The following is a 21,594-nucleotide window of genomic DNA, read 5'->3' as shown; positions in this document are numbered from 1 at the left end:
GTCACACTGTACTGATTGAGCCAGCCAGGCACCCGCATATGGACTTTATCCTTTTATTTAGATGTGCTGGTAATATATTTTTCCAATCAGAAGATAGTCTACATATTAGAACTTTCAGTTATTTTTCTGAAATTACAATGTTTCTTTCCTTGAAAGAAATACCAAGCATTAAATTGAATTGTGGCCTTTCTAGTTGTTTACCAGATAGGTAACTTAGATCACACAGTACAGTACACTCATTATTTTTACTCTTAATGATTTCCTGTAGAGAATATAGTCATTTAGTAGGAGAAAGTCTATAATAATTTTATAATCTGCTTTCAATTTGATAAGATTTTGCTTACATGACTTCTTTCATTGCACATCTTCATTAACTTCATTTGGATTTTTAGCCTCTTAAGAGCCTAATTCAGGGGCAAATGGTAAGCTCCAATTGCCCATATACCAAAAAGGTAGTACTAGCTTTACTTTGGTAATATTAAATAAGATATGAGATAGAGATAGAGGGCTGCTTCTGAGACTTCTAAGCTGTATTTTATTTTCACACAGTATAAGTTTACCAAATAGAAGCTTAAAAGTTCCTTATTCTAGTTTATTTCCTTCAACCTTTTAATTTCACTCAGATCTAATTACAGAAGACCCATTGAAAAGTAAAGGGAGAAATGATTTCTTAGTCCAAAATATAAATTATAATAAAGTTTATAAATGTTAGCCTATTCTTTGTCCCTACAAGCCTTTGTTTGAAAATGTATTTGACTGGAAATTTGCTACTTCATTACCATTTACCCTTCCATCCTTAGTGCCATTTCCAGAGAAGTAGTCCACGGTGAAGGCTTTTCTTCCCAAACTTCCATTGCCTAGCCCAGCATCTAGGATTCTAAAGATGATTAATGTTCATGTGGAATATTACAAAAAATCCAAAGTGCAACTAGACATTTAGATATTGAAGGTGGAGCATGTTCAACTTTTGTGTAACCTGAGCCAATAGTAAGGTAAAGCTAGAATTCACCCATAATAGTCTTCTCCCCAAGGTTGATATAGTGTATCTAGTACACTTACAGTCAGTACTCTCAGAGATAGTTAATATTTAGTGGATCCAGCACGTGAAGGATTTTTAGGATTCAAAGCAGACTGTATCTAACAGGTATGTTTTTAAATCAGTGGAATCCAGGCTCCAGCGATCTGTATTAGCTATATAAAGCTTAGTAGAACTAAAACTGTAACTGCTAGTTGAGGGCTTTGTCCAAATGTGACAAGCCAAGATCATCCAGCTCAGGACTGGAAATCATTTTTTGAAGTAGAGACTTCAGAATCAAGTCTTCCTTAGACTAGGCAGAGCTACTAGTGAATCGGATTAGGGTTTTTAATCATCCATAAATGAGGAACATGGTAGATGTTTGAAGAGTTAAGTATGTGTAAGCCAGAAGAAAATAGGTGTGATCTGCCAGAATTTGGGGTGATAATTAGCATGACAGAGGACCAGTACTGCTGGGGTGACAGTGATGGCATTTGTTGTTTATATCCTGACTTGTTCCAGAAAGTATATGTGGCAGTCCGGAGATCATTGATACAAGCTAAGATTCTTTATAAATAATTGGCTGGCCATCATCTTTATTAACTTAGATTTTCTTTCTTTTCTTTTTTTATTAACTTAGATTTTCTTTAAACAATAGAAGTATTAAAGATTATGAAATAAAGTACTACTATTCTGGTATTGCTAACTGAATATATGTAAAAAATTAAATATAGTCAACTTAAGTTTTAATTATATGTAACTGTTCCCTATCTTACCCTTCCCTAACCCACTAACCTCACTGAGGACTGACGAATGAAGAGTATTTGGTATTATCTAGTAGATATTTAGTAAGCAATTAGAAAAGAATGAACATACAGCTATGTGATAGTTTGGGTCAACCTAGCTGGAAAAAAAAAGATTAAGCAGATGAAAATAATTCTAATATGAATCCACTAATTGCGTTTATTTTGATAATTTATCTCTCAGCTAAAAAGTTGCCAAAGAACGAACCACAGAATCCAGGAGCAAATTCTGCCAGAGGAAGAGGAGTAGACCTTACTGAACCCACGCAGCCAACCAGGAGTCAGTGTTGTAGTAACTAAACCTCCAGTTTGAACTTCCTGGAATATTCTTCTGCTTCCTAAATGTTAATGACAGTGGAATTGGAGCATTTAACCAGCCCAGTATGACTTCCAAAAAGAAGAGACTTACGATAGAGTCAAGTTTCTAATACAGAATTATTTTAAGTGTTTTGAACTTAATTTTTAATAACATGCATGTGACCCTCTGACTAATATTTCAGAAGTAGAAAGGGGGAATGAGAGCTGTGTGTGTACGCTTGTTTCCTTGGACGGTTAGGGGAATCATTTCTCATCACCAGGGATAGAGACAAATGATGTAAACCCACAGTTAACCAGCCACTTCTATGTAAAAGATTTGGAACTTATTAATTTGGGCTTTTCAAAAGCATTCTTTTTTTTAGAAGGAAGTTCTAAAGATATTTATGCTTAGCTACAGTATTCAGGAAACTGGTAATTTCTCTTAGTATGCATATTTAAAATGTACATTCCACATTTTAACAGATTAGCCACAAGAAAACAGTCCCACATCTTCAGGGGGAAAAACACAAACATTAGTGGCATCTAAATTATAGCCAGTCGTGGTATTTTTAGTGGGTTAAAAAAGGTCAAACGTAACCTCATCTTGTTTTAGGAATATGAAAATTGAATGCATCTTGATAGTGTTCCCTTCAAACATGTGAGCTCTTCAACAGAAATGAAACAAACCAGGTGTCTGTGATTTCTGTTTAATCACTGCTGGCCATTACATAGGTTTTGTTGTTTGGGGGCAGGGAGGGGGCCTTTGTTCCCTTTGGACATAATATAGTCAATGCACTAACAATTATGTACATTCAAACTTGATTACTTTAAATTCAATTTTCAGCTGTACTGTAAATAGAGTACTGCACTGTAGTCTCCATATATGTTTATTAATTTCCTGTAATATTTAAGAGTTGCTTAAAAGTATACAAAATGTACAGTTACTAAAACAGCTAATTTTTCCTTTTCTCTCCCTTTGAAAGGAAGGGGCTTCAGTTGTTCCTACATGGCTAGAACCATAATAAACAATGTACCAGTAATTTGTAACATAACTATTGCAGTATGTTAGTAACAGTCTTGCAGCCTTGTTTTCCAGAGTTCATTTTATTTTGATCAGTTCAGTATATTGCACTAATTGTTTTAGGTATTTTCATTATATGAAATCTACCATGTGTCAGAGATGATTTAATCTATTTAAGTGTTGAACTGCTAGCAGAACTTGTATATTTACAGTAATTCAGAATTAGTAAGGAAAACAGTTCACCAGTGTTTAGTTTTATATTGAGGTGCTCAGGTTGGAATAAAGTGGTATAAAAAAGCAAGTACTGGTTTTTCTCTTTCTTGGCATGGAACAGTGAACATATATAAATAGTATCATGTAACCTAAAATAATGCTTTTATAGTTTCCTTAATATGTTCTTTAAAATTTGTGTGGTATTGATGTATTATCCTAATAGCTGGTTCTTTGAAGAACTGTCTTTACATTTTTGTACTCTTCGATAATCAGAAATTTATCTTTTTATGTCAGAAACTGATACTCACTTCCCTTGAGAAGTATTACCATGACTGTAATGTTGTCTCTGGATCCAGCCGCTAAAGCCGCACTTACAAGTTCATGGCTAATATACTTGGCTGCACCTTCATAGAAATTTTTAATGCATGATTCTTTTTCACTTGAATTTTTTGACACATCTACACTGGTTGGTCCATTTCTTTCTTTCTCACTGTATAGATGATGATTAGTCATTTCTGTTGGAAATGTGTGTGCATTTTTAGGGTTAGAATATTTTGAATCAAACAAATTTTCTTTTGTATTTATATTTGGCACACATTCTGTAGATTCAGATTTATACTGAAACAATATACGGATATTACTTTCTGATTTAGTATTGCTTAGTTCATTGATTAGGAAAGGCTCTTTGGATGGTAAAGATTGATTTTGTGTGATAGAATAGTAGGTGTCTTTATATACTTGAAACATTGTCATTGCCAGTGCAGTGACTTCCTTTGTATCCAAAACTTCCCAGAGTCCATTAGTAGCTAAGATAAGGAATTGGCATAAGTCATCTATAGGGACAGAGATAGTTTGAGGTGCTGGGATAATGGATTTTTTCAGTTTGAGATTTCCATGAAATCCAAGTCCTCGTGTGGTTTTTATTTGCCCTTCTAGGAGCCCATATGGTTCATTTGAACTAATTATTGCTCCATTCTTAAGTAATCTTCTTCTTTCGGTTATGTTTCTCGTAGTGTGTTCTTTGGTTATGCAAAAACCTTTTCCATTTCTGCATAAGACTGCTTGTACATTACCTAGAAGATTATTAGAAAAAATTGATCTTAGAGATTTAGTGACCAATTGTATCAAAGTACGCTTTTAACTTTATTCTGTTTCAGTGCATAAATAGGCCATTTTAAAATATTTTTTACATGTGTGAAATAATATTGGGCGATTTATGGTCATTAAGATTTGACTGAGAGGTCAGTTTATCCCTCATTTTTAAGTAACTTAGTGTTCAAAATACTGCACTTAATATTAAAATAACTTAAAACTACAAATAATAAAAAATAACTATCAATTTTTTATGAAACAGCTTCTGAATATTTATACAGCCAAGAGTTGAACTTTTTTATGACCAACATATATTCCATAGGGCAGACATTTTTTAAATGTTTAAATAAATGCCTTTTTAATTAAAAACAAGCATTGATTTTTTTTTTTTAAAGTGGAGTTTGATAGTTTTGTAACTGGTAAAAGTTAAAACCTGAACATATATATAGGTGTGGGTGATGAAAAAAATTAGAATGCCACTGTTAATGTCAGTCTTAATAGTTTCATGTTGTGTGGTTAAAAAGAAATTAAATCGATTAGCCATGTAAAGAAAAATCCATATGTATTATTAATGTGTTAAATGGATAATAGCTAGCCAATATTAAATTAAACCCTTTGATTGAAAACTGAAATCTTAAAAGTTGATTGTAGTTTGTTCATGGTTCATATGAACCTGTGATGTGTGCTTCGTTGAAATCTTAAGAAAATCTAAACAGTATTCTGAACAGATTGAGGGATAGTTGTAATACCAAAACTTTCTTTGGTTTATTAAAAAACGATTCACAGAATTTTTTAGTTTATAAGTAATAAGTTTTTCTTGATATGGAGTCATTTATCATTTATAAAAGGGTATATCAATTATTCTGAGATGAGGTTAAAGATGTTTGAATATTACAGTGCCTTTGAGAATTAAAATTCCTTGGATCATGCAGAATTTACAGTAGAATACTCTGGTTTCAATCATAATACCATACCTGGAATCTGAGTTTTGTTGCTACAGAGGTTCAATTCTATCCCCAGTTTTTGAGGTAAAGAAATTGAGATTTTAAAAGGCTATATAGTCTGTGCAATTAGTATGGTTGGACTGAAAGAGCTTAAATTAATGAAGAATTAGTTCAGGCATAGGCTGAGCCTATTGGCTCATTTATATAATGGGAATTATAAAAATAATGTGGAAAATGTTTTTAAAACCAGAGACGTGTGATAGTCCTGAAAACTACATGACCTCTTTCACTTCTCTGGGTTTGGTTATTAATATTTTGTATTAGCTTGTCTTTTTTGCTGGTCTTTCTACTTAAACTCTGCAGAAAGAAAAAGTAAAATTCTTGACTTTTGCTGAGTTATAAATTATTACTATTCCAGCAAAGCAGCATGGATTGATACTGAACATGCCACCTGGGTAAATTGAATTGTTTTATTAGGAGGATATGTGATTCAATATCTCTTTTAAATTATAATTTCCTATTAATGTATGTACATACACAAAAAAAATAATGTAACCATTGCTTTGAAAATGCAGGAGACATTTGGCTCAGAAGAGTCGAATCCACTGACTTCATAAATGTCTTATTTGCATGTGGCAAGTCAAAGTCCATTCAGCAAAAAGAAAAAGTATTATTCCTCTGTTGTGTGATTTGAAAATAATTGTTACAGTGGAATGGTGGTAAACTGGTATTTTTTAGTTGCGTCTACAGAGATTGGTAAGCATATTCTTATGCACTAGGTGCCTTTCTCTGCCCCCCCCCCCCCCCCCCAATTGCTGTGCTGGACAGGAAATGCCATTTTGGCTTATTTTCCTATTGTGAACATCCCTTGGGCTTAGTACAGAACTTTCTTGAAGGGATATTAAATCCTGGTTGCACTTTTCACTCTACCATTTACTTGCTGTAAATACTTCTGGTTGACAAAGTTTATCCTGATGAAAAGGGAAATAGTGCTTCCTGAATAATTCACATTCTTTCCTACGAGAATGGTGCATGAAGGAAAAAGTAAAGAAGTACCCGCTATATCTCAACTATTCATGCATAGCCCAGGAAGTGTAGAGGATACGTAAGATTCAGGCCTTGGAGAGTACTGTTGGAACAAATGAGGAAAGATTGTGCAGAGTTAATAATTGTATTTCCTGGGCCTCAGTTGCATATGCTGTCAGCTGCAAATTGGGTTGTTGAAAGCAGTTGACTACATTAAGCTGAGAGCTAGGAAAGAATAATGAAAAGTCCCAAGGAAAATGGGAAATTGGAGGAAGATTTAAATAACACTGTAAGTTCAAGTGTTTGGAGAATTGAAAGGGGAGAGTGACCAGTCATGACAATTTAAAGATTGTCTTTAAAGAAAGGTTCCTGTAACATCTGTGTGAAGGAAATGAGAATAGGCAGTGAGCTGATCTGAAGACCCTTAAAAAAGTTTATGTGAATGTGGGCATAAATATTTCAAATTTCTAGACAAAGGTACCAGCTTCAGCAGTTCGGAGAGATTGTGCTCTTCAGCAAACACTATCAGAACAAGGGTGGAACAGGGTTACTGCAAGAGGGTTACAGGGGGATTAGAGAAACTGCTTTGAGATGATACTCAAGCCTTTTCAAGATGGCATGTGTAGTCAGGCAAAAGTGTTCCTTAGGCAGAGAGCAATTATGCAACTGTCTCCTTGCAATTGCTGGGTTACCTTCAATTTAGGAAAATGAAGGGTACTCCTATAAACTTCAAAGTGACCTTAGAATCACAAACAGAATTCTAGATCTGAATGGGCGAAATCATGATTTTTTTCCAGCTATAGCTACTCACTATTGAAAATAATAGGAAATTTTTAAAAAAGAACTGAAGGAAAAGAAGAAAAATTATATGTGGTAGAAGGAAAAGGAAACATACCTAGGATGTAGGAGTGCCCAGAAGTAAAAATGTAGCACCCAAGAATAAAAAATTCCTTTGGAAGAAATAACTTGGGGAAGTGGAAACACTTGGGCTTTAATTCCAACTTTATGTGACCTTCATTTAGTCACTTTATTTCCCTCAATTACAGTTTTCCACCTGCAATGTTATTTTTTGTCAAGGTTATTGTGAAGATTTAAGAAGGTAATTTAGTAAGAAATTTGATTAAAGGGTTTTTTTTTACCCCCCTTTGGGTTCCATGAAGGGGAAACCAGAATAGGCAATCCAAAAAAGAGATGAAGCTATAAATGTTTGATTTCAGACACACTAAAAAACAAAACAAAAAAAACACTTAATTTTTTAAAAAAGATTTTATTTATTCATAAGAGACACAGAAAAGCAGAGACATAGGCAGAGGGAGAAGCAGGCTCCACGCAGGGAGCCTGATGTGGGACTCGATCCCAGATCCAGGGATCACACCCTGAGTCAAAGGCAGGTGCTCAACTGCTGAGCTACCCAGGCATCCCAAAACTTGTAATTCTTATGTGGTAGATTTATAGGCTTAAAGAAGTAAGGAGCAATAACTTAGACTTTGGGAAATGAAATCGTTATTGGGGAAGGAAAAAGCAACTGAAAAGGAGCATGAACAAATAGGAAATTCAAACATGAATGAGATCTACCTAAATTGGAAGCATAACAGACCTGTATATAAATTAGGTCAGGGAAACAACCTATATCCAGTTTGTCTGCAGGACTCATTTTGGCAGAAAAGGCTGAATTTGTTTGTATGCATAGACACCAGGTTTATGACTTCCTACTGATGATCGGCATGAGAGCCTTGCCGATGGGAGCTAGTTTTCATTGAGTATTCAAAAAATACCTTTGTTCATTTTGTAGGCTATATGAGCATGAAACTCAAATTCACCGTTGTACATCTGGAGCCTAACAATACTTTACATATCAGTAACAACTATCAAGTATTTGCTGAATGTGTTTTCAGAATCAGATTTGTATATATGAGTTCACCAACATACTCCAAAGAAAGGAGAAAGGGAAGGTAAAGCATGTAAAAGGTGTTATTTAAGAATATGTTTTTTTGTTTTTTGTTATTTTTTACATAAAATAAGGTGATTCTGGAATTGAATTAGGTTTTAAAGAAAAAGGATGGGGCTGGAAGTAATTATCAGAAATTTGTTTTAGTGACCTAGTTTTGTGTCCCATGAGCTCCTTCTACATCCGGAGACCAATGATAGCTTTACCCAATGCTTTTCTACTATTCACAGTTCCTCAGTTGTTGCCCACATCAAGCCCCTGTCCTCTTCTCATGGTTACCAGGTGATTCCTTTGTCTAATCCTTACAACCTTGAGGTAAGGATACCCACATTTTAATACACAAGAAGAATGAAGCTCACCAATTTTATAAGGTATCGCTAGTACAAAAGTAGTTTCTGGGGCCTCATTAAAAGGAATTATTAAGAACAAATATGTACTGGAGCACCTGGGTGGCTCAGACTCTTGGTTTCGGCTCAGGTCATGATCTCAGGGTCTAGAGATCAAGCCCCACATCAACCTGCACTCAGCACAGTCTGCTTGAGATTCTCCCTTGATCTTGTCCTCCTTTGTCCTTTCCCCCTACTCCCTACTCTTTTGTGTGTTCTCTCTCATTCTCTAAAAAAAAAAAAAAAATTGTACAATCTAGACCTAAAGATAGTGGGACAGATACACTAAACCACTCACTTACAAATGCCTGTTTACCATTCCAGAAATCCTAGGGGCCTTGAGAATGATCTTAAGAAATCTACTGTCTTTGCTCTATGAATGGAGCAACAAAGCCTGGATGACAGTGCATCTATTTACAGTTTATTGAATATTTTAAGCCCACTATTGAGACCTACTGCTCGGGGGAAAGATTGAAAATATTACTGGTCATTGACAATGCAATGGTCACGCAAGAGCTCTGATGATGCACAGCAATATTGATGTTTTCATGCCAGCTAACACAGCATCCATCCTGCAGCCCAATGGATCAAGGAGTCATTTTGACTTTCAAGTCATTACTAAGAAATACTTCTATGAGGTTATAGCTACTATAGAAAATTTTTCCTCTGATGGGTCTGGGCGGAGTAAGTTGAAACCTCCTGGAAAGGATTCACCATTCTAGATGCCATTAAGAACATTCATGATTCATGGGCAGAGGTCAAAATAACAACATTAACATGAGTTTGGACGTTGATTCCAACCTTCATGGAGGGGTTCAAGACTGTAGGAAGTAACTGCAAATGTGGAAATTCAAGAGAACTAGTGGAGACAAGCTATGATTGAATGGCTGCAATCATGATAAAACTAATGGGTGACAAGTTGCTTCTTATGGATGAGCAAAGAAAGTGGTCTCTTGAGATGGAATCTAGTCTTGGTGCAGATGCTGTCAAGATCATTGAAATGACGACAAAGGATTTAGATTATCATATAAACTCAGTTGATAAAGCAGTGTCAGGGTTTGAGAGGATTTACTCCCAATTATGAAAGAAGTCCTACTGTGAGTAAAATATGATCATCACATGCTACAGAGAAATCATTCATGAAAGAAAAACCAAACGATGTAGCAAACTTTGTTGTCTTATTTTAAGAAAGACTATCGCTACCCCAAACCTCAGCAGTTGTCACCCTGATGGGCCAGCAGCCATCAATGTCAAGGCAAGAACCCTCCACCAGCAAAAAGGTAACAACTCACTATTGAGACCTCAGATGATGATTAGCATTTTTTAGCAGTAAAATATTTTTCATTAAGGTATCCACATTGGCTTTTTAGACAATGTATTCTATACTTAGTAAACTATAGTGTGATCATAACTTAACAAGCACTGGGAAACAAAAAAAATTCATTTGACTTGCTTTATCACAATATTTGCTTTATTGTGGTGGTCTGGAACCAAACCCACGATGTCTCCTAGATATGACTATATATAAGGAGACAAGTTTTAAAAAGTCTTGTATAATAAACATATATATACACATATATATAAATACCACATATATACATATGAACCAAATAGTATAAAGTCTGGGAGAGAAGAAATAAAAGTGCTGTTGTAAGGATTTTATTCTGTATACAATATGGTATATCATTTGAAGATAAGCTGAGAAGTTAAAGATGTATACTATAAACTTCTAAAATAATATAACAAAAAAAATAACATAACAGTTATAGCTAACAACCTAACAAATGAGATAGATAGGAATAAAATCAATTCAAAAGAAGGTAGTAAAAGAGATGATAATATACAATTGTGTATCCACATAAAAAAGAATGAAGTTGGGCCCCTACCCCATGACACGTACAAAATTAATTCAAAATGGATCATAGACCTGAATGTAAGAGAGAAAACTAAATCTCTTAGAGCAAAACACTGGTGTAAGTTTTTGTGCCCTTGGATTAGGCAATGGTCTCCTCAATTGATACCAAAAGTGCAAGAATCAAAACAACAGTTGCTAAATTGGATTTCATTAAAATTAAAGTATTTTTTGCTTCAAAAGATAACAAGAAAGAGAAAAAAAAAACCCATGGAATTAAAATGTTTCCTAATCATCTTATAAGGGACTTGTATTCAGAATATAAAAAGAAATTTGCAACTCAATAGACAAGTAACTTAATGGACAAAAGATTTGAGTAGACATTTCTCAAAGGAAGATATTCAAATGACTAATAAGCACTTAAGGAGGTATTCAACATCATGAGTCAACAGAAAAGTGCAAGTCAATACCACTTCATAGTGGCTATGAAGGTGGCTAAAGTCAGAAAGACAGCATTGGGAAAATGTGTAAAAATTAAAACCCTCATATATTACTGGCAGGATAGTGAAATGGTGAAGCCATTTTGGAAAATGGGGCAGTGCTTCAAATGGTTAAGTATAGAATTACCTTATGATCCAGCAATTCCACTCCTGGGTATATACCCAAGGTAGTGAAACATGTCCACACAAAAACTTATGCACCATGTCCATGCCTGCATTATTCATAATAGCCAAAAACTAGAAACAAATGTTTTTCAACTGAATAAATGGAAAAACAACATGTGGCATAACTATACAGTGAAATATTCAGCAATCAAAAGGAAAGAAGTATTAATGCATGTTAAAATATGGATGAACCTTCAAAAACATATGAAGTGAAAGAAGACAGGCACAAAAGAACACAAGTACATTTATAGGAAGTGCCCAGAATAGGGAAATGTATAGAGACAAAATGTAGATTAGGGATTGCTTAGACCTGAAGAAATGGCAGGTTAGCGACCTGATTGCCAAAGGGTACTGGGTTTCTTTTTAAGAGGACAAAAATGTTCTAGAATTGACTGGTGATGCTTGCACATATCTGTGAATGTACTAAAAACCATGTACACTTTATGTGAGTGAATTGTGTGCTTTTGAATTATATCTCAATAAAGCTATTAAAAATAAAAGCAATGGGGAAAACACAAAGGGATCAAATAAGAATCCCTTATATCTATGAAGAACTAGTGTGGTTGATTAGAAATGTAAAATTTGTGGTTTATTTGATGCTAGGGAAAAAGTATAATTACATATTCTGTATGAATACATTTGTTAATGTTTTAATTCTATGAGGATCAATTGAAGTAAAACAGGAGAGCACCAAGAGAAATTATAAAATGCAATATAAATGGGAAGCACTAAGAATAAAAAATCAAGAATGTCACTTTGGAAGTATTTTTTTCCACATGCACAAATTCAACATTTATTCAATGGCTTCATTATTGCACTCATGTTTCATTATAAAGTGAGGTTTTTGTTTTGTTTAATTCCCAAGTTGTGATGACACTGGTATTTCACAGATTTAAATAAATTTGTACAGGAAATACAGGAAAAATATAGGTCTTGCTTTATAAAATACAACATGTGCTCTTGAAAAATTTCTGCAAAAAATTTACTCTTTGTAACCCATTTAAATAGCTTTTTTTCAGGAGCACTCTAGTATCATCAATCATGATCTCCTTTTCACAAGTTGGAACTTTTCCCTACATATTTGTTTTTATTAAAATGAAGTATGCCTAAATGAAAACAATTTAACAGAATTATGTAAGCGTGGAAATTAGATCCAACAAATGTTTGACCTGGAGATTAGAACCAGCCAAACAGCAGTGATCCTGGAAGTAGTGAATCACGTAAATTAGACATTTAATGATAGCATCTAGTTATTCACTGTCTCATAATTTTTCCTTTAGTTCTACAGGAACCCTGATGTGTAATGACATTTTCTAATGGAGGTCCCACGTCCAAGAATATGGGTTGGTTCCCAGAGTGGTATGAAATCTGAAACCTGTGCATGAAGTAGACCTGCTCTAGCCATCTGGAACCTCATTACAAAAAGAATTACAAAAATTCTGAGGAAAGTGGCATTGCACTTGGCTTCTTTATATTGCTTAATCTGGAGTACTCATCTTGAGCTCAGAACCAGAGCTAGATCAGAAACACGCTGACTTCAAGGGACCCTGACGTTATAGTGGTCTTTGTGATTATCTGGTTTTCTCAAATACATGGTCCCACTTGCTGAGGGCCAGCCTCCTCAGGTTTTGGAAGCAATTCCCTTCAGATGCAGCATGATATAGTGGGCTTGAGTTCCAGCTCCAATTCCTATTATCTCTGAGACCTTGAACAAATTATCTCACCTCTCCCAGCTTCCATTTTCTCATCGGGAAAAGTGGGGTAACGACACTTAGATATAGGGGTGAGGGAATAGAACAAATGTGTAAGGAGCCAAACTTGGAGCAAGTAGTAAGTCCTAGAGATCTAATGCACAATATAGAGAATATAGAGAACAATACTGTATTATAATCATCAAGCTTGCCAAGACTAGAATTTAATTGTTTAAACCACTAAAAAAGAAATGATGAGGACACCTGGGTGGCTCAGCGGTTGAGCATCTGCCTTCAGCTCAGGTGGTGAATAGAGTCCCACCTTGGGCTCCCTGCATGGAGCCTGCTTCTCCCTCTGCCTGTGTCTCTCGTGAATAAATAAATACAATCTTAAAAAAAAAAGAAATGATAATTATGTAACATGATAGAGGTGCTAGTTATCACCTGAATGGCAATCATATTACAATATATAAATGTATCATGAACATGTTATACTTTTTAAGATTTTAATATTAAATAAGTGGACACTATTATTAATAACTCTACACAGGAGCACCCTACTGGTTCAGTCAGTAGACCATGCAATTCTTGATCTCAGGATTGTGAGTTTGAGCCCCACATTAGGGGTAGACTTTACTTAATAATAACTATTCATGAAAGGGATAGTGGAAACCCAATTAAGCATCCCATGAAACTCAGCTTAACTTTGCTAAGAATGTTTTACATATGGGCTTTCCATTTTGTCAAGCTCCTAGGCTAGAACTTTTGCACTAACTGAAAGAATTGCTTCTTGAAATACAATTTTAAAAATACAGCTATAGGGCAGTCCCAGTGGCTCAGTGGTTTAGCGCCGCCTTCAGCCCAGGTGGAGACCCGGGATCGAGTCCCATGTTGGGCTCCCTGCATGGAGCCTGCTTCTCCCTCTGCCTGATGTCTCTGCCTCTCTGTGTCTCTCGTGAATAAATAAATAAATATCTTTTAAAAAATAATAAAAATACAGCTATATTTTTGGAGAATAGAATATATGCTTATAAACTTGAGGCACAAACTATTTTCTCTAAAAGTAAATGGATGCTACTTGGCCTGTGAGCCCAAGTGATCTATTGAAAATGTGTTATTAGAATAACCAGTTTAAACAACCAGACTTCTAACAATCCTCAAAGAACTTTCCATTTTCCTGAAAAAGGGAAGTATGGGAAATGTTTTTTGTTTCATTAGATCTAAGCAATAAATGCTTTGCCTTTCTCCACAGCTGAACTGCTACCCCATTTAGAAAATAATGTTTTGGTCAAATTATATGTTCCTCCTTGTTAAAAAAAAATTACAATTATTTTTGTGGTCTGCAATCTGCATTTAAACTGTGGTTGTTGATCATTTCTTAAATTAGTCAATGGAATTTTGAGGCATTACTAAGTCACTAAATCATAGGTCACTCAATAGTTCTGGAAGCAAGAGAAATTTTGGTGCAAGGAATAAAAAATAAATGTAAGGTGTAATGAGCACCACTCAATGTACATACCTGTGTTTGCAACATGAAGTACTCCAGAAATTATTTGTGGCATCACCTGGGAAGGGGAATTCTTTGGCAAGCCATCATCATTACTGATTCTCCAATTCTTCTTAGTATAGGGTGTTTTAATATTGCCTTCCAATATACAAGTAACTGCAGAACAGCCACTCCATCGAACCCTGGACACTTCATTTCTTCCAAGACGTAAAAGCCTGTCCATTCTCCAAAATGCTTTTGCAAAGGCTTTGTGTATGTTCTCATACTCACATTTCCCTGTTTTTCTCCTTTTCTTTATGGAGGAAAAAAGTTCTTCTTTGGCTATGTATTCTTCCCTAAATACTGTGAGAAAGGATTTGATTACATTTTGCTCTTCAGAAGTCATATGGTAGGAAGGATCAAATCTGGAAAGCTGATGGAGAAATAAAACTGGGAGTTCCACTGATGTCAGGTTTGCCGCTGAGGCACCATGATGTCCATCAAATAAACCAAAAAAACACACATCAGGTTTTTTGCCAAAATTATCCACCACAGTGAATTTATCGTTCATGTCAGCTTTCCATGCAGAATTTCCATCTTCACAAATGGCTACACCTTTAATCAATACATGAGAGATTGTTTGAGAATATATGGAACTCCTGTGAACGTTATCAATCATCTTATAGTATGCTGGTATTTGTTTCTGCCAAAGTAGCTCAAAAGCATAATTAATGCTCTCTAGGATTTTTTCAGTGAATAAAGAAGATGACAATAGTTTAGTGATTATAAACTGTCTCTGAATGGTAATTACTGGCAGTGCTGGTTTCTTTTCACCCATCCATTGAAACTCCAGGGTGGCCAGAGCCATATGTTGCTTTTTATGGAGGAAAGTTTCACGTAGGTCAATTTCATGCTTACATATGGAACAGGGAAATGTAATCATTTGATCACAGGACTGCGGCTTCTCATGGTCTTCAGAGTATTTTGAGTATCTTGATAATCTCGTTTTCTTCCTTCTAAAGTACCTCCTTCTCAGGGAAAGTGGGATCTCCTGATCTGAATCATGTGTTGATTTTCTCACATTCCATTCCCTTGATTTCCAAAACACTCTGCAAACAGGATAAAAGATATTTACATGCCAGGGGTGACACATTGAAAGTCTTTTTTTTTTTAATAGATGTATTTACTTATTATAGAAAGAAAGAGTGAACATCTGGAGGGAGGGGCAGAAGGAGGGAATCTTCAAGCAGACTCCCCACTGAATGCAGAGCCCAACTCAGGGCTTGATCTCAAGAACCATGAGATCCTGACTTGAGCTGAAACAGAGTCTGGTGCCTAACTGACTGAGTCTCCCATGTGCCCCAATACATTGAAAGTCTTTTCAAGCAGGTCTTTATCTTTGCAATTTGCTTTAGTTCCTCACAATTTAATGTGGGCCTACCATTGAATATTCTGATGCTGTCATTCCCCAAAAAAACACACAGGAAGTACTAAAAAAAAATGGTGATTGAATTGTGTATCCCTGAATAAAATTAGGCAAAGACTCTACAAAGTCAACCAGAAATCTAAGAATAAATACTCAAAGAAATCAGCACAAGATTGTATCCCAGGCATGTGAAAGTACATACATGCTTGAATACATGCTTGAGACCTAGGTATTTGATTTAAAATTTGAGCATAATTATTTGTGTACTCCATTTTATCTTGGTGAAGGTACTTTTTTGTTCTACTTAAAAGGTTCACAGGAAAATGAATAGGGCACCTGGGTGGCTCAGTGAGTTAAGCATCCAACTCTTGGTTTTGGCTCCTGTCACGATCTCAGGTTGGTGGGATTGAGCCCTGCATGAGGCTCTGCACTCAGTGCAGAGTCTGGTTGAGATTCTCTCCCACTTCCTCCCCCCCAGCCCCTTCCCCTGCTCATGTGCTCTCTCTAAAATAAACTAATAAAATCTTTAAAAACTACTTTAAAACCTAAAAAATCAATTTAGTAGCTTTAAATGTTTATGACATGTGACAATGTTAACTTCAACTCAGCTTCGTGTAAGTTCTATTTAACTTCAACTTAACTCATAGAAGTTGTATTTGTTGTGAGTACATTTAATGTGTTAGATGGGCCTACAACAATAAGAATGCCTGAAGCCCATAGGGACTTAAACATTCCAAGCATAAAACAGGTATTCAGAATGCTGATACTTGTTAAAATAAGAAATGAGTCTATTTAGTACTAATGAGAAAATAGTAATGATATCTCTGAGCATAAAAGTAATGCATTTCATTTTTAAGTTCAAGACAAAAAGATACAAGCTAGAAAATGTGTTCTCCTTGTTTCCAAAGCCCCACCCCAACTCCAAAATTCCAGCCTTAGCTAATGGCTGTTATCTGTCTTTCCAAATATGTATATATAAGATATATTAGAATATATTAATAATATATTTATTATATGTCAATATATTATAATTATATACATTAAATATAAATATATTATAACCATATGATGACTATTATATTACCTACAGTAATATAATAATATATTAATAATATTAACATTGGTTACATAAACATATTTACATACATAATATATATGTCATCTTTTCTGAGATGTAAATGAGTCATATTTGCATACCATCCTAGAATCTGCCAGTTTTATTCAATACTAAGTCATGGCCTCATACTGAAAGTTTGAATATGGAGACACAAAACAATATACTATGAACAATGTAGAGTTTGGATTAAAAAAAACTGTCTTCAAAAAAAAAGTCTGTCTTCACTTACAAATTAAGCTTCTCTGAGCATCTGCTTTCTTATCTGTAAGTAAGTAGGATTATTTATAGCATCAAATGAAGATAAATGGTGAAGCAATTGGCAACAGGGGCCACTTAAAAAGTGCCTGCTCCTTTTAACCTAAGCAAAAAGGATGCTGAGAACTGTACCAAATGGAAACATATCACATGTAGACATGAAATTATAACACTTATGGGAAAATATATTCTATATAAAACTAATTAAAGAAAAAAAATCAGCAAATCAATGGGAAAGGTTTTTTTTTAGGTAATCTTTACACCCAATATGGGACTTGAATTTATAATCCTGAGATCAAGAATTCCATGCCAGCCAAGAGCTGGGAGAGGATTTTTTTCCATAGCAGTATCTGAATCAGTGTTTCAGAATTGAGATATGTGTATTTATTAATATGTTGTGGTAAATTGTATATATCATTGCTTCCCTACAATTGTTAGTATAACAAATAATAAAGTGGATATATAAAATCAGACACAATTTAGGAGTGCCTAGCTAAGTTGGAGCAGCATGGGACTCTTGATATTGAAGTAATGAGTTCAAGCCCCATGCTGGATGTAGAGATTACTTAAATAAATAAATAAGGACTTAAAAAAATGGAACACAATTATGAGTAACGCATGTAAATTAAAAATGAATGCATAAATAAAGTAATACAATGGCTATAAAAATAGGCAAATATCTTTAAGATTCTTCCCAGTAGGATTTTCATCGTATATGCTATACTATTTCTAGGGAGGAAAATTTTCTGTGGTAAATGATGAATAAGATGGTGTACCATGTGATTGGCAAAAGGCTTTAGCAACCTTCGTATATGGTTTACACGTGGCAATACGATTAAAAATTAAGCAAAGCTCTGAAAAGTTTGACATGTTTGCTGCTTTCCTCATTTGTATTTAATTCCTTAAAGGGCATAACTGTAGTGAATATAGCTACCCATTCCTATTGTAAAATTTTATTTACAAATTTCCACTTCATAAATGCCTCTAAAACTATTAGCATATTGGTAGGCCTTCTTGGCTTTGCCTCAACAACAAATTTTTGTGTTTTTTTTTAACAGAAAAACTTAAAAGTACACAAAAATAGAAGAGTATAAAGAGCCCTCATATGCCCATCATCAGCTTCAACCATTATCAACATTTTTCCATTCTTGTTTCATCTTTGTCTTCAGCCATTTTATTTTTTTATTACATTCTATTTATTTTTACTGGAATATTTAAAATGAAATACCAAAATTATATCAATTTCACTGATAAATACTTCAGTCTCATCAACAAATTTAATCAGCATCCATTCACTTCTTCAATATCTACAAAAGGCTAACTACTGTGCATAATGCTGAAGCAGCACACACAGAGAAGGCTGGAGGCTTTGAGGGGAGGAGTTTGCAGAGCCTCATATGCTCATACAAAGAATTAAACAGGTCAGATGAGGCCCAGGACAGTGCCCACACAGGGACTTAACCCCTTATCTAGATAGGAGTGGCATCATGACACCTGAGAAGCCGACTTCAAAAACTCACAGTTGAAAGATCAAAAAGAGGGTCCCAGGCAAATCCAAGGGAATGACTGGTTAGCAGGAAGAAAGAAGAAGAAGACCAGCAAAGGAAATGGAGGGGCAAGCAGAGAAGTAGGGGGAGAAATGAGTACTGGCAAAGCTATTAAGCTCTTCTTGCCAAAATGTATAACAAATATTTTTATTTACTATTATTTGATCATGTTCATGTAAAGGTTGCAGTTTTCCTGAGGCTTGATGAACTGTTGGGACAATATTTAAGGCACCCTGCTACTGTGATTCAACTTACAGTCGATCCTTTATACCAGAAGTTTATTTTTCTCTATATAGAGAACAGCCATAATACCGTTCTCTCTCACAGGGAGCCATTCTTAGAATGTAATGTGTTATTCATTCATTCAACAAATACTTGAGTCTCTGTAATATGCTAGGTACTGTTTAATTTGCTGGGAATACAGCAGTGACCAAAACAGGCATGGTCTGTGATGAAGCTTATATTCTGAAATGAAGGCAATAAATAAAAGAAACATGTAAACATATAATACCAGATGGAGTAAGTACTAAAATGAAAAATATAATGGAATAAGAGTATAGATGGGCACCTGGGTGGCTCAGTCAGTTAAGTGTCTACCTTCAGCTCAGGTCATGATCCTGGGGTCCTGGGATCAAGCCCTGCATCAGGCTCCCTTCTCAGCAGGGAGCCTGCTTCTCCCTCTCTCTCCTCCTGCTGCTCCTGATGCTTGTGTGCATACACTCTGTCAAATAAATAAATAAATAAAATCTTTAAAAAAAAGAATAAGAGTATAGAGAAGGATGGAAGCCCTCCTTTGTACAGAGTAGTCAGAAGAATATATCATTTCCCCATGTACATAGTCTAACAGGAAGCCAAGATTTCATCTGATAACTAAGAAAGTGGAGGAAAAAGAATACTGCAGATAAAATTGTTCATTGACTTACAGATGGCAACAGACACATGAAAAAATGCTCATCAGGGAAATGCAAATCAAAACCACAATGAGATAGATATCACCTCACACCTGTCAGAATGGCTAAAAATCAAAAACACAAGAAACAAGCGTTGGCAAGGATGTGAAGAAATAGGAACACTCGTGCACTGTTGGTGGGAATGTGAACTGGTATAGCCTCTGTGGAAAACAGTATGGAGATTCCTCAAAAATTAAAAATATGGGGATCCCTGGGTGGCTCAGCAGTTTAGCACCTGCCTTTGTCCCGGGGCATGATCCTGGACCAGGGCATGAGTCCTGCGTTGGGCTCCTTGCATGGAGCCTGCTTCTCCCTCTGCTTGTGTCTCTGCCTCTCTCTCTCTCTCTCTCTCTCTCTCTGTCTCTCTCTCTCTGGGTCTCTCATGAATAAATAAATAAAATCTTTTAAAAAAAATTAAAAATAGACCTACTCTATGATCTAGTAATCACACTATTGAGTATTCACTCAAAGAATTAAAAAAACACAGAGTAATTCAAAGGGATCCGTGCACATCTATGTGTATTACAGCATTACAATAGCCAAATTATAAAAGCAGTCCAAATGTCCACTGATAGAAGAGTGGATAAAGAAGAGGTGGTATATATACACATAGTGGAATATTATCCAGCCATAGAAAAGAATGAAATCTTGCTATTTGTATCAACATAGATGGACCTGGAGAGTATAATGGTAAGTGAAGTAAGTCAGAGAGAGCTGACATTTCACTTAAATGTGGAATTTAAGATACAAAGCAAATGAACAAAGGGGAAAGAAAGAGACAAACCAAAAAAACAGACTCTTAACTATAGAGAACAAATTGACGGTTACCAGAGGGGCGGTGGGTGGGAGGATGGGGGAAACAGGTGAAGCAGATTAAGAGCACATTTATCATGATGAGCTCTGAGTAATGTATAGAATTGTTCAATCACTGGGGCACCTGGGTGCAGTCGGTTAAGCATATGACTCTTGATTTCAGCTTAGGTCACCATCTCAGGGTCATGAGATCAAGCCCTGTTTCAGGCTCTGTGCTCATTGCATTGTCTGCTGGAGATTCTCTCTCCCTCTCCCTCCCCCCCTCCTTCTGCCCCTCCCCCCATTCACCTTCTCTTTCTCTCTCAAATACATAAGTCTTTACCAAAAAAAAAAAAAAAGATTTGTTGAATCACTATATTGTACACCTGAAACAAATGTAACACTGTATGTTAATTACACTGGAATTTTAAAAAAAATGTTCTTTGTCATGCAATAGAAATAAGGAAAATTTACCTGAAAGCACTATTAATTTCTGTGCTCATTTGGAATCTTTACCTTCCTTTTTCCTCTCTTTACCACCTTTCCCCAGCCTCTGTTCCTCCAACCTTGGATAGTGATGGTGATGGATGTAATGGAGGTGGTTACGATGGTGGTGGTAGTGGTGGCGGCAGTGGTGGTGGTCCCACTGATGTAATGGTAGACCCCCTTTGTGTGGAATGTTTACTACATCACCTGGAACCTCAGTCAGAACTCTCTCTAGGATTCTGAAGGACTATGAAACAGTAAAGGCACAAACTGTGGTAACAAATTGTGCTTGAAATTTCTGAAAGAAGAATCATTCGTTAAATATACTGTCTTGTGCCTGCATAATAGGATTACAAAATAAGAGGAGTGACTATCAAGTAAGTTTTTTTTTCTTATAAATCATGGTACTTTCAAAATACTGATTCCAGAAGGCTAGCCTTCATATACAGACCATACACTCAGAGGTAAAGTATCTCAGGCCATCTCTCCAGGATGCTTTCTCCCACCTGCCCCGTAGGGTCTGTCCATTCCATCTCACTGCCCCGGGTTACTGCCTGAGTTATAGATCCTGGTTGAACTGTC

The 21,594-nt window shown here is 35.6% G+C and overlaps 2 protein-coding genes across 2 annotated transcripts in view; one reads left to right on the top strand and one right to left on the bottom strand.

The window, feature by feature from the left end:
• Positions 1 to 3,437, top strand: part of RAB5A (RAB5A, member RAS oncogene family) — a 28,599-nt gene extending 25,162 nt beyond the window's left edge. The window contains exon 6 of the mRNA XM_055321382.1: positions 2,003 to 3,437. Coding sequence (XP_055177357.1) covers positions 2,003 to 2,118 — 116 coding nt within the window. The 3' untranslated portion in view covers positions 2,119 to 3,437. The remainder of the gene's footprint in view (positions 1 to 2,002) is intronic.
• Positions 3,438 to 3,562: 125 nt separating this feature from the next.
• Positions 3,563 to 21,029, bottom strand: PP2D1 (protein phosphatase 2C like domain containing 1). Its single transcript, XM_055321381.1, has 3 exons — positions 21,001 to 21,029; positions 14,473 to 15,548; positions 3,563 to 4,422 (listed from the first exon to the last, which is right to left on the bottom strand). The coding sequence occupies exons 1-3, from the start codon at positions 21,027 to 21,029 to the stop codon at positions 3,635 to 3,637; spliced, it is 1,893 nt and encodes a 630-aa protein (XP_055177356.1). The 3' UTR covers positions 3,563 to 3,634.
• Positions 21,030 to 21,594: the final 565 nt, after the last annotated feature.

This window comes from Nyctereutes procyonoides, unplaced genomic scaffold, assembly GCF_905146905.1.
Source record: "Nyctereutes procyonoides isolate TBG_1078 unplaced genomic scaffold, NYPRO_anot_genome, whole genome shotgun sequence".
Taxonomy (NCBI): domain Eukaryota; kingdom Metazoa; phylum Chordata; class Mammalia; order Carnivora; family Canidae; genus Nyctereutes; species Nyctereutes procyonoides.
This window is presented reverse-complemented; position numbering and strand designations above follow the sequence as displayed.